This window comes from Ixodes scapularis, unplaced genomic scaffold, assembly GCF_016920785.2.
Source record: "Ixodes scapularis isolate PalLabHiFi unplaced genomic scaffold, ASM1692078v2 ptg000712l_1__unscaffolded, whole genome shotgun sequence".
Classification (NCBI taxonomy): Eukaryota; Metazoa; Arthropoda; class Arachnida; order Ixodida; family Ixodidae; genus Ixodes; species Ixodes scapularis.
In genome coordinates, this window is record NW_024610026.1 from 1 (window position 1) to 13,380 (window position 13,380).

At 48.5% G+C, this 13,380-nt stretch overlaps 1 protein-coding gene across 1 annotated transcript; it reads left to right on the forward strand.

The window, feature by feature from the left end:
• The first annotated feature begins 9,499 nt into the window (after positions 1 to 9,499).
• LOC115327889 lies at positions 9,500 to 10,763 on the forward strand. Its single transcript, XM_040210339.1, has 2 exons — positions 9,500 to 9,599; positions 9,870 to 10,763. Exons 1-2 carry the CDS (start codon positions 9,500 to 9,502, stop codon positions 10,754 to 10,756), a joined length of 987 nt encoding a protein of 328 aa, XP_040066273.1. The 3' UTR covers positions 10,757 to 10,763.
• The last annotated feature ends 2,617 nt before the right edge of the window (positions 10,764 to 13,380 follow it).

The window sequence follows — 13,380 nt, forward strand, 5'->3', positions numbered from 1 at the left end:
CCATATTGCAATTACCAGGTCAATGTTTTCGCTACGGGCCGCTGTCGTTTGAACGAGCAGGAACGTTTGGAAGAGCAGACAACGGTTTGAACGATCAGGCAGCCGTCCGAACTTGAAGACACACTAAACATAGTCCGCGGGTGGTCTAAACGACTTGGCCGTTTTTTCACATTCATGTTGGAACAAAACAAATGAATTCGATGGCCATAAGTATCCGCGAATTCAACTCAAAGTGCTTTCTGTACAAGCAATCGGGGTCCAACGCCATCTGGTTTTCCTTTTCACTAGCCCTGTCCATGTTTTTGGATGAACCAAGCAGGCAGAAAACTCATGAATACTGATCTTCAAACCTTTCGCAACTGTTTTGGTACAGCCTCAGTTGCTGCATTTTGACGAGAAGGCAAGGTTTTGCCTGGTTTCTTCTAAAACAACACAGGCATGCACGCCCCGCATGGTGACTTCCATCCACAGCCCCAGACCGGAAGTGTGCCTGACGCACCACCACCGCACCATGACATAACAGAGCTGAATTTGTGTATATATATAGACAAAGTTTTCGGGTTCGAATTGGGTAAATACTAGATAAACCTTTGTCTTATTAATGTGGCCAGCTTACATTATGGACAATCTTAGGAAGGAACGGAGGTGTCCATATTAACGAGGCATCCCTGTATATGCAAACTACACTCTCAGTCCAAATCTAAACATTGTTTACCTTTAGATATACTACATGATCATATCAGTGACTAATGCCCCTAGGTATGTGCAAAGATTTCACAACTTGAAGCCACGAGGAAATCATACAAACACCACTTACTGCAATAGGAGAACACCCGCACAGAGTGGAGGGGCCACTCCTCTTCATTCCCAGGTGGGGCCTGAGATTGGGCCAGTTTTATGACTGATGCCGGTGGCACGTTTCCTGGCCAGGAACACATCGTCTTGTCATCATTGAGCCAGGCCGTCGGAACAGCGGCCACGCTGTCATCCCCGAGAAACTCAACCGCACAAAAAGGGCGGTTTTCCTTTCTGTAATGAATATAACATTTTCGTTACTGCAAGGCAAAACCACAGCTGATTAGCAATGGGTAGTAATTCAAGATTAGGGCCGTGCTGCTGAGAAAGGGAGGATGGGCCTAAGAGGACACGGAATAAGTTGACGAGGGCTTACTCGCGTCGAACTGAAGATGGACGGTTTCTGCGGCCCAGCAGACCCGCCAATAATGAAAGACGTCCTACTCCGTCAAAGGTTTGAGCATGACTGATCTCTGATCACGGGCAAGCGCTTGCAATGCACGGGCTCAAGTGCGAGCCCGTGTAAGTGGCACACCGAGTTCGTGGTGTGCCGCACCATTTATTTTTAAATACTGCACAATGTACCTTGGGTTTAACAAAGCGACTAAGAATGAGATAGAGTTCCTGAGGGCCGGCAATCAGAGCATTTTATTGGGGAAAAAAAATGAGAGAAAAATCAGATTTCTTTTCTTACCTATGCCTGTTAAATGAAATGTCACGAATGTTTTTGTTTTTTTCCTAAATTCACACAAAAAGGTGTGCATACTGACCCAAAAAAAGAGAAGAGTTTCATATTTTTGTTGTAACTTACGATTAAATTAAGTTTGCTGTTTGATATTAAAAAAAAAGCATTAATTTACTGATCTCTATGATAATTGTTAGATCACGCTTCTCCACTCCGCGAATGCGGCCACCAGACGGCCATCATGTACCAACGGGATGTTGACCAGTTAAAGCGTTTTAAAGGGATACTTCAACGAAATTTGAAATATACCCGTCGTGTTCACAAATAGGCTGAATATGATCCACAATATCCGTAAATTACAATAAAACGTCTGTATTTTGAGCCTGATGGCTGTGTTTTTCGTTATAAACGGCCCACTCTGGCAAGTGCTCGGAGAGCAGCCAGCGGAGAGCACATGGCCTCCGCCGCAATCGTGACGTAGTTTGTCTCGAGACGAGCAAAGCTGCGTCAAGGCTGACATCGAGAAGATGTCCTAGACGTTCCAGCCACGGAGGCGGCTGCTTTTATACGAATTTCGAGTGACGGGTTAATCTTCTATAATTTTGTAGAGGAACAATAGCGGCATTTTGGGACACACAAAATATATTCTCGGGGAGGCGTTAGCAGCAGCCACCGGGTGCTCTTTGCTAATCGTTTAACTCATTTTCAAATTCCTTTCGTGTCTTTTTCAACAAGAGATTGGTGCGTCTGATGTGATACTGCTCCCTTGAACACGAATAGACCAAGAAATAAGCGCCGAAATTTCATTGTAGTATCCCTTTAAGAGGCTGGGCGGCAGTGTGCTAAAAGACACGTTTTCGGCTTAATAGCAATCATTCGCTGAATCTTTTCTTTTCCCTTGTGTACTTGGTTATAGGTGCCTTTGAGAACACATAGAAATCTTTATGAAAACATAGCACGGCATAAAAAAGTCGCAACTCATTGAATGCATGTCTTGCGGCGGGATCAAAGAACATGCCTTGGAATGCTGAAGTGCTGCATCTCCACCCTTGCACACTTGGGCATACTGAACAAGCATTGAAATCGTGTAGATGATGCTGAAGGTCTGTCGTGTATGAAGATTTATGTGCCTCTGAAGCAGCGTTTTACTTTACTCTGAAGACTGTATTTGTAACTTGCAGCACTCGTGGGCCAGCAATTAGTTTGGTTTTGTGCCGACAGAACACAGCGGCGGAGGAGATCGTTCTTTGCCTCCGGGACATTTCTAGCAACCAAATCTGTGGAAGGGAATAGAAATTTATCTTTCTCGATTCCCCCATCTCCCACTTCCGACACCCCTGATAGCATAGCTCAAAAGCGTCAATGTGATTTGTAACCCACACATAACTGTGCTGCTCTGTTTTCAGGTGACATGAGTAATTCGGATCCATACGAATACATTTTAAACACTGCCGATAGCGCATGATAGCAACCACTCATAGTGCAACCAAACAGAACTGCTGGACTATCCAGAGATCTGCGAGTGATATGTATGCGGCAAAGACATGTAAAAAGCGACACACCTTCAAAACCTTCCCGAATGCTTAACACATTCACACGACGTCTACTTTTTATCAGTGTCCAAGCGTGCGAAGGCAAGGACGCAGCATTTCGGCGTGCCAAGGCATGTCCTCTGATCATGTCATGAGACTTGCATTTGACGAGTTCTGCCTTTTTCCTGCAATGCTGCACTTTCGTAAAACTGTCCACATGCTCTTGAAGATAACATAGTAACCACAGGGTTTTAGAAAAATATTTGTCGAATGATGGCAAACAAGAATGTGTTCTCCAGCACGGATGCCATCTAGCCTAATGCTCAAAAGGCTGACTTCCTGTGGGCACAAGATGGCAAATACAAAGCTTTCGGTGGCCGCACTCATGTTGCAGCGACCAAGCATTGTCTACTGGTGATAAGTGTACTGATCAGCACTGATCAGAGCACCAAGCACTGAACAGTGCGACCAAGTAGGGCATTACAGAGTCACATCTTCGCGCTAACTTACCACTTCGGAGCATGCAAAACTTATTCTTAATATTTATTTAGGCTGACAACTGTACGGATTACTACCCGTTCGGCCCGCTTCAGACGGGGCAACTTTTCAAGCACTTTCGGGGTTGCTGGCGGGTTGTTTCATAGCTTTCCCTAGATCGACACGAATTGCTAAAATCGGGTTCGGCCCCTGTAACGAGTGGGCTAAAGCGCACACCCAGCTCGATGCGCATGGAGCGAAAGCTTGCACTGCAGAATCCAGGGATCCTGGGTTCGAGCCCTACCCCTGCCCATTTTGATTTGGATGAGCATCGTACCAGCGTGCGGTCGTGTATGACTACTGCGTGGTGCACGTTAAAGACCCCACGCTAGCGGTGTACAGCACTGGCTAAATTGCTCATCTACAGCAAGTGACTTGTCGCAACTTTAAATTGCTGACCAACTACAGGCTGTATTCACCAATGTTTGTTTGCAAACAAGCTCGCTGCCGCCCACTATCCGCGGAACCCCTGCGCGCTTCCGGTTTTCCTCTTCTTTTCCTCTTGCCACAGATCCTTTTGTTATTTGTACTACGTTCTACAAAGCGCAGGTTCTTACAAACCTATTACAGGTACCTCTCCGAAGGAAAATCTTATTTTCTGATCGCTGTGTGTTACTGAAGAAATAAATACTACCGGAAGTCTGCTGGGGCACCAAATACTGTGGCGCCCTTGTGGTAGTAACTCCCACCGAACGCGGTGAATAAATATCCCCGTAACCCAGTTTGCTTTTTTTTTTTTATGATAACTGAAGACTTGGTTCTGGTTTGAAATGGATCGCTTTTGGAAATGAACTGTTTCAGAAAGATGAGTTTGTATTTTCAATGCAATTTAAAGATATAAAAACATGTTTTTAGCATGTAACTGTGCGTCTAAATAGTGCAAGGAAAATAAAATTTCCTGATGATGATGGCAAGTCGTAGCAATTCGGCTGCTGCGTGCGAATGCGGGAGGTCCGTGCTGCTGGTGTTGCGACGTAAAGTTGCTGGGCGAAATTGCACGCGCACTGGGCGAAATTGCACGTGCACTTGATGTCATTGAGTGCGCGTGCAATTGTACCGCATCTTTATACAACCGCGTTCGCAACCGCTTTGCGAACGCGGATCCGCTTTCAGTGTGAATGAGCGATGAAGCGGGCCAGGCCGGTTCAGACACTTGCGTTTGAGTGCGTTTGACTGCGTTGCGTTGAGAACGGAAAGCGAGTCACCGGCACATCTGTGCTTCGTATGAAGCGTGGATTCCAATTCAAGGAATCATCTTAGCACGCGATATAAGCAGCAGGGATGTCCTGGTTTGTCGCTGCCGCAACGCAGTCAAACGCAGTCAAACGCAACTGTCTGAACCAGGCTTTAGGGTGTTTTGGTAGACCGTACGCTTTCAGGTAGCGTGCCCAGAGATAGCGTGCCCAACCTATGCTTCAAAATGACGGCACGAGCTTCCCCTAGCAAAGCGGAGCTCGAGCGTACGGTACTTCACGAGTAATAGCGGGATAACTGAGCTTGCGAGCTTCTCAACGAGCGTCGCTCGAGCAGCAACATCGTTGTGCGCTCAAGAGACGAAGATGCACGGAACGCGGTGACGCACACACTGCGCCGTCTCAATCACACTTCGACAAACTCTTGTGCTCTCTGCTCTGTCAGTACGCCAAATCGCATAGTTCCGCATTAAAACTTCAGCCGTGCTCGAAAGTCAAGTAATAAAGGGGTCACTTACCCGGGCTGCCAGGACATCGTCGACGTTGAGTTTGTTGCGTCGTCGCAGCAAAAAGAGAATTACACCGCACGAAATAATCGATACGAAAAACGAAAGTAAAAAAATAAATCCCTAAATCTAAGAAATCTAAATACAAAAATAAAAACCTGCTCACTACGGAACCTCGTGCTCAGAAGACACGGGGACACAACACGAAATAATCGTTACAAAAATGATAGTCGATAGTACTAAAAAAAAAACCCCTAAATCTACGAAATCTAAATACAAAACAAAGAAAAGCTGCTCAGTGCAAAACCTCGTGCCCGAAAGGAGACACGGGGACACAATACGAAATAATCGATAAGGAAAAAAACAAACAATGAAAGTACAAAAAAAAAAAAAAACCTAGATCTACGAAACTTAAATAATACGAACCAAAGAAAAGTCGCTCAATACGGAACCTCGTACTCGGAAGGAAACACGGGGACACAGATGAAGAATACAATTACACAAAACGAAATAATCTATATAAAAACTAACGTAATCTACGAAATCTAAATAATATGAAACAAAGAAAATGCGCTGCTCGGTGCGGTACGTCGTGCTCGGAAGAAGACTCGGGAGGCACGGGGACAGACCTGTAGAATCACGGAAACCGAGGGAGAAAAGGGACCTAGGGATGTAGGGAAACAATCGTAAATTGCGTTGGGCAATAACTCGCGCCATCTGTCAAAAAAAAAAAAAAAATATTAGGTGTCGTTGATTAGTGGGCGAGCATTGTTTTCTCGCACCGCTCGCACCGTGTGAGCTGCCTAGCATCTGGTGGCCGCGTTAACCAGGGGCGGATCCAGGGGGGGGGGGGGCACCCAGGGGCGGATCCAGGGACGGGGGCGGCCACCCCCCAGACAGTCTACTCCCCCCTCCCCTTTCCCCTCATCTAGGAAGGCAATTTTACATAGTTGAACCCCCCCAGTGTGCACACGAAAGAATGGGAGAATAGTATCCTTACAAATTTTTTGCCCCCCCCCCCAAAAAGGGAGTTCTGGATCCACCCCTGTTGTTAACAAGCACAACGCAACGTTTGAATTGATAAAATTCAAACGCGAACACATCGAGGGGCTTGAAACGAAAATAATGTTTTGCACATTTCACTGTTGAATGCAGGTCTTGCTACTAGTTCAGACATTTGCGTCGGTTGCGGGCATAGCGCAGCGAACGTCGATTGAGGCAACCTGGACAACCATATGACTCGTGATTACTTCACGAAGCTACTTTCTTCTCAACGGCGAACCAACGCCTCTACCATTGCAGTCATTTCAATAGCACTGAACATGACTGTCAAAACTAGGCATAACAGGCAGGGCCTAGGACCATTCGTGAAAAGCCCATAAGAAGCAGGGTCTAGGACCATTCGTCAAAAGCCCATTCGCCGACAGACAACTGGTAGACGGACAATTCGTCGAATAAGACAATTCACACTAGGCGAATTAGTCGAACGGGAAACTTGTTGAAGCGGCCCGTTCACGTAAAAAATATTCGTCGAAAGAACTACAACAATGTTGGAGTGATGAGCCTATAGCCGGTGACAGGTCAAGAACGAAGCGGAAGCTCCTCCCACCCCTTTCCTTTTTAGGGGAGCGAATGGTGGAGGGGAGGTCGCCTCCTCTGCAGCGTTCGATCTACAAAGTAGGAAGAGGTGGGGGGAGCGTCTATCCGGTGAGCTTTTGTGCGGTGAGTTCCTGTCCGGGATTCGAGATCTTCTATGCTCAATGGCACTGCTTTGATGCCATTTTATTGAGAGAAACCGAAGATGTATCACAGCCGAAATTAGAACTGCTGAGGTACCTAGCGGATTGTATTGTCATAGGTTAGCACACTTTAGCACGTGGCAGCCATTCTGTTTAAACAAAGCCCAGGGATCCTGCGCTCAAGCCTCACCCATTTGACATACTCGGGCTTTTGTAACGAGAGACAAATAGCCTTATGTGGAGTTTGGTGGTTCACTAAGTTCACAAAGCTCGCGGTCTCGGGTTTTAAGACGGCTGGGAGCATTTTTGACTACGAACGTGCTATAGTCTATTGTTATTGTGTTTTTATTGAGGCAAAGCTCACTGTTTTGAGGTTTTGCCAGGAGTGGTCACAGGCCCCTGTTTTTGGAACTTGTAAGGGAGTACCCGAGAAACAAGAACAGTGTTTTTCGGCCTGGATAAATTAAATATTCACTGCGAGAAGCTCAAACTTCACGAGAATGTGATGCAAGCGGTTGGGATAGAACGCGGAAGTTTGAAAACGTTACAATATCTGAATAAAAAAAATGACAGAGAAAATAAATTTCTCTACGAGCCGACACGTCCACCTAAGCCTAATATCGTAAAAACAGAATTTGACATTGCGGACGATTTTGGGACTCGTATCAAAGAAAAAAAAACAAAAAACTTGTCAATGAAAGAGAATATTGTTTTCGTCCTTGGTGAGAAGTTTTTTTCCCCCCGCTGGAAATAGATGCCACAGCTGGCGCCCACATATTAGGCTTATGTGATCCGATCCAAGCAATGGTATGTTGTCAAACTTCCGCGTTATATCCCAACCGCTAGCGTACATTCTCGTGGAGTTTGAGCTTTCTGTGATTTATAGTTTATTTACCTGGGCTGAAAAACACGGTCCTTTGGCTTACGTGATAAAGCAAGCAATCATGTCATCGGTGCATCTTTTCAAGCGAAGTGCTCGCGTTCGCTTGTGCCCCACTCACTGATAGTACAGCCATAGGTACAACCTCGGTACAAGACTGATAAAGCTGGTGGCTCAAGCGTGTGGCTCCAACTTGGGGTTCATTCTCACGTCCTCTAACGAAAGTGAGACAATATAAATAAAAAAAAAGTGATTTTCACGTGCTCCCGCTAGCAACTTCTACACCGGCAGGGAGTTCTTTCACGCTCGAGGCTCGCGAAACGCCCGATTGCTATCGAAGGTAGGAAGCTCGCACTGGAGCGACCGCGTAGCCAGGACGGCCACCCACCCCAAGGCCCAAAGTCAGGGTTGAAGGACCCTGCTGCACAGCGATGGAATTACGACCGATTTAATAAACCACTTTTTTAACGTAGACGCTGTAAGCACCCGATAGTGTAGCACCGCTTGCTCGACGTTGAGTTGCTCATGCTCTTGTAAAATTATGTGCAAGACAGAAGCTTTAATTTTACTATAGGAAAGCAACGAAAAATTCTGTAGCTGTTGTGCCCAGATGTCACCGTTCAGGAGGAATCTCAAGAAGGGCATAAGCGGCACAGCTGGTACAGCGGCACAGGCTACTCGTGGCTGGTTGTGGCTCTGTCTTGGCTTTACTCGGTTGGAGGCACCTATACGTGATCAGATGCTCACTACACTGATCAGTGGCTCACTACAATGCCTCGTTGTCAGCCGCTCGCGGCCTAGCCTCTCGAGTACTCTATGTTCTGAACTCTTTCCTTCAGGTGCCTTCCCGCGCCCCCGACCCCTCGTCTTTTCCGCAGGCCCACGCAGGCCCTGCGCTCCTTTTATTTTACGGGTGACCGCTTTTCTTTTTATTTACTTGACTCGTTTGTTCCCCTCACCAAGCTGATCAGCATGAGTTCGAGGTGGAAAAAGCCACGAACACTGCGAAAGGAATTTGATGAAATCGCAAGTAGGATTGCGGCCGCAAACGCTACGGCCGCCGCCGGAAGGTCCGCCGCCGACGCCGCTTCAAGCGACTCTTCAAGGGACGCAACAAGCAGCGCTTCAAGCGATGACGAACCTTGCCCCGGCTCTTGTGGAAGCAGCACAACTGACGGAAGTGGAGCTGACCCTGCGACAGGCTGCGACCCAGCAGACGCGCTGGCATCTGAAGACGAGCCATGCAACGTAAGTTTCGAGGTCAGCCTCGGAAGACTGTCCGCACACGGCCACGGAGGAACTGGCTATCTTAGCGCGTCGTTTCAACTTCACACATGAAGCAGTGAATGAGACCGCTGCTGCGTTAAGGAGACTCGGCCACGATGTCCCTAAAGATGCCCGAACTATTCTCGGCACCGAGAGGAAGGCCCCGCTGGAGCAGGATGGAACTTTTATTCATTTTGGGCTGAAGAAAGGTATCGAGCAAGCCCTGCAAGGGAAAGCAGTGCCACAGGAGCTTCTCCTCCAAGCAAACATTGATGGGCTCCCTCTTTATAAGAGTTCAAACATTGGCTTTGGCCAATCCTTTGTCGCCTGACAAACTGTGGTGAAAGCACCCCTTTTGTTGTCAGTATGTTTTGCGACAGCGGCAAGCCTCCAGACCTCTCAAGTTTTCTTGACCCCTTCATGAAGGAAATTCAAGAGATGACAGCCAACGGCTTCGTTTACAAAGGTTCGTGCCTAACCGTCCATTTAACAGGCGTCATATGCGATGCTCCTGCAAGGAGCTTCGTTAAGAAGGTCAAGGGCCATACTGGGTATCATGGCTGTGAGAGGTACTGCCAGAAGGGTCGGCACATTGAGGGAAGGATGACATTCCCGGAACTTGAAGCACCAAAACGAACTGACAAGTCATTTCGTGACCAAGAGGATCCATTGCACCACGTGGGTGACTCGCCGTTCACTCTGCTGAAGAATGATATCATTTCACTTTTTCCCCTAGACTACATGCATCTAGTGTGTCTAGGTGTGATGCGCCGCCTGCTTCAAACGTGGGTTAGGGGGCGTGGATTGTTGAGGGCCACGCAGAAGGAAAAACTCAACAGAAGACTAAAGTCGTGTGCCAAAGTATTCCCCCGACACTTCCAACGGAAGCCCAGAGGTGTGGACGAGGTCGACCGGTGGAAGGCAACAGAATTCCGGACATTCCTCTTGTATGTTGGACCTTTTGTTCTGAGGGGCCTGTTTCCAGATCACCAGTACAAACATTTTCTCTTTTTGCATGTGGCCATAAGAATTCTTGCATCACCAGCTCACCACGTTGAGCATAACGCCTATGCCAGAGACCTGCTTCGTTTTTTTGTGCAGGAATATGGCACCGTAGGACTTTACGGAGCACGGTTTTTAACCTACAATGTACACACATTGAGCCACCTTGCCGAGGAGTGCCTTGTCCATGGACCACTTGACGCATTTAGTGCATTCCCTTTCGAGAGTTTTCTCGGAAAACTCAAGCCCCTGCTGCGAACACATAGCAACCCTTTGGCGCAAGTTAGCCGCAGGCTTTCTGAACATGCGGGAGCAACATGCTTCTCTGTTGCAAAACGAGTCCCCCACACCATCAACAAAGGAGACTGCTACCTGATCAGGAAATCCCCAGTCATCGTTTTAGAGGTGTCTCAAAGCACGTGCGAAGTCGCTTCATTAACAAATGCTAGGAACTTTTTCGATGTTCCGATGAAATCATCTGCCCTAGACATTTTTAGAACCGATGGCCAGGACACTACAGTCAAGAGATTGCAGATCTCAGATGTTCATGGGTCCCAACAGTGTCTTATTTTGCCCTCCAAGTCCGGCCATGTTGCCTTTCCACTCCTCCATATGCAGTAACTCCTTATCTTTCCCTCGTTTGTTGTTTTCGGCTGGCCAGAACTCTGCCGGACATTTGCTGAAACCTGTCATAGAGGCTGTCGCCGGCTGTCTTAGTGTCTGCTTGGAAGTTCTTTCCCGGCAACACGTGCGTGGTTGTTGATCAGTGTGTGGGGGTGCAAGCTGCTTTCCTGCGGACATGGCTGTCTCCTCTTTTCTCAAGTCCGTACTGGTACGTGGAACTGAGTGCTCGGCCTGTTCTGCTGCGACATTTGGCTGGCCGGAACCTTCTGCCGGACATTTGCTGAAACTTGTCGTAGAGGCTGTCGTCGGCTGTCTTGGTGGCTGCTTGGAAGTTCTTTCCCAGCAACGCGTGCGTGGTTGTTGATCAGTGTGTGGGGGTACAAGCTGCTTTCCTGCGGACATGGCTGTCTCCCCTTTTCTCGAGTCTGTACTGGTGCGTGGAACTGAGTGTTCGGCCTGTTCGGCTGCGACATTTGGCTGGCCAGAACTTTCTGCCGGACATTTGCTGAAACCTGTCGTAGAGGCTGTCGTCGGCTGTCTTGGTGGCTGCTTGGAAGTTCTTTCCCAGCTACGCGTGCGTTGTTGCTGATCAGCGTGTGTGAGTGCAAGCCTCCTCTTTCCTCAAGTCCGTACTGGTGCGTGGAACTGAGTGTTCGGCCTGTTCGGCTGCGACATTTGGCTGGCCGGAACTTTCTGCCGGACATTTCCTGAAACTTGTCGTAGAGGCTGTCGTCGGCTGTCTTGGTGGCTGCTTGGAAGTTCTTTCCCGGCAACGCGTGCGTGGTTGTTGATCAGTGTGTGGGGGTACAAGCTGCTTTTCTGTGGACATGGCTGTCTCCCCTTTTCTCAAGTCTGTACTGGTGCGTGGAACTGAGTGTTCGGCCTGTTCGGCTGCAACATTTCGCTGGCCAGAACTTTCTGCCGGACATTTGCTGAAACTTGTCGTAGAGGCTGTCGTCGGCTGTCTTGGTGGCTGCTTGGAAGTTCTTTCCCAGCAACGCGTGCGTGGTTGTTGATCAGTGTGTGGGGGTGCAAGCTGCTTTCCTGCTGACATGGCTGTCTCCTCTTTTCTCAAGTCCGTACTGGTGCGTGGAACTAAGTGTTCGGCCTGTTCGGCTGCGACATTTGGCTGGCCAGAACTTTCTGCCGGACATTTGCTGAAACCTGTCGTAGAGGCTGTCGTCGGCTGTCTTGGTGGCTGCTTGGAAGTTCTTTCCCAGCAACGCGTGCGTGGTTGTTGATCAGTGTGTGGGGGGTGCAAGCTGCTTTCCTGCTGACATGGCTGTCTCCTCTTTTCTGGAGTCCGTACTGGTGCGTGGAACTGAGTGTTCGGCCTGTTCTGCTGCGACATTTGGCTGGCCGGAACCTTCGTTTTTTCCACGTTTCAGATTTGAAAATGATTTGGAGGCGCTCGAATATTCTACAGAATTATTAAAATGGCACCTTTTAGGGCCCTCCAATTTCTTTTAGTTATGAGAAGTATTTCTTTTATGCGAAGATCACCTAATTTCTCCATTTTCTATTGTCTGGCAACAATGGCAGTGGCCATCCGTCACGAAACTTCTCGGCCTTGAAGCAGCGAGGTGATGACAGTAGTGGACCTTTTTCTGTACTCCTTGCTCTTCCCTTAGGCAGTGGGATTCCTTGTGGCACTTACGACATTATGCGAAAAGTGTGAATGTGATAGCGTGGCGCAGGCACAGGATATATAATTTGGTGCAACATGGCGCACCGGTTTCTTCTGGCTCTTTCATCCGTCCAGCTTTTTGGCCGTGACATAAAGCGAAACGTTGCATGCCTCATCAAATAAAGCGTTCTCCTCAAGACGGACGTGGCTGAACTCTAAAGCGATGACTTGCACTTTTTCGAACATCGTCTTAAAGTGGTGCTGTGTCGAGAGAGGCCCGAGAGACCGCTGATTTCATCGAACTGGTTGCACCATCGCTCGAGGTGTGACATGCATGTCTGATAGAAATTCCTCACAACTTCTGTTACCGACCCCGCACGGGGCACCTGTGAAAGCAGGTGTTTGGAGAGTGGCGTCTCCACGGACCCCGAGCCATGCGGGTTCGCCCGCCCACGCCTGGCTGTGCGTGGCTGTCCCGTGTCTGGGGAAAAGGGCATCCTGGTGGTTGAGCCGAGCCCGGGGTAGGTTTGGACCCTTCGGGGCCCCCCGGGCGAGGCAATACACCACTTCGTCCCCCGCTTCTCATAGACAGGAGTCCTGGTAAGGCCCGGCCAGGATGATTCAGTCTAGTCGCCACATCTTCTACTATCCCCTCCCTTCTTTCACACTTGTCTTCTTTTTCGTTTCACTCTTCTCATTTCTCTTCTTTCCTTCCTCAACTTCCTTGGCGGCAAGGGCTAACCTTGGGTGGCGACAGACCCCTTGTCCAGAACCACACTTGGTTATAGTTCCTGGGCAGTGCTAATAGCGTAACGTCTCCAGGAAAGCCCTTTTTGTTATGGTGCGTTATCTATTCCCATGTTGGGCTCCGTGGTGGGCGGCACACCACAGGTTCCGAACAAACATCGCCTCTTATGGCAACCCCCCAAACCAAAACCCCCAGTTCTGGACGTGCCGCTAAGAGGCATCGTCCTGAATGGACAGTCATAGTAAA

Excerpts from the sequence above, each read along its gene's own strand:
- LOC115327889 (XM_040210339.1), top strand. The coding sequence starts at position 9,500 with ATGTTTTGCGACAGCGGCAAGCCTCCAGACCTCTCAAGTTTTCTTGAC. Across the intron at positions 9,600-9,869 it reads CAACGGCTTCGTTTACAAAG|ACTACATGCATCTAGTGTGT; the intron begins GTTCGTGCCTAA and ends TTTTTCCCCTAG.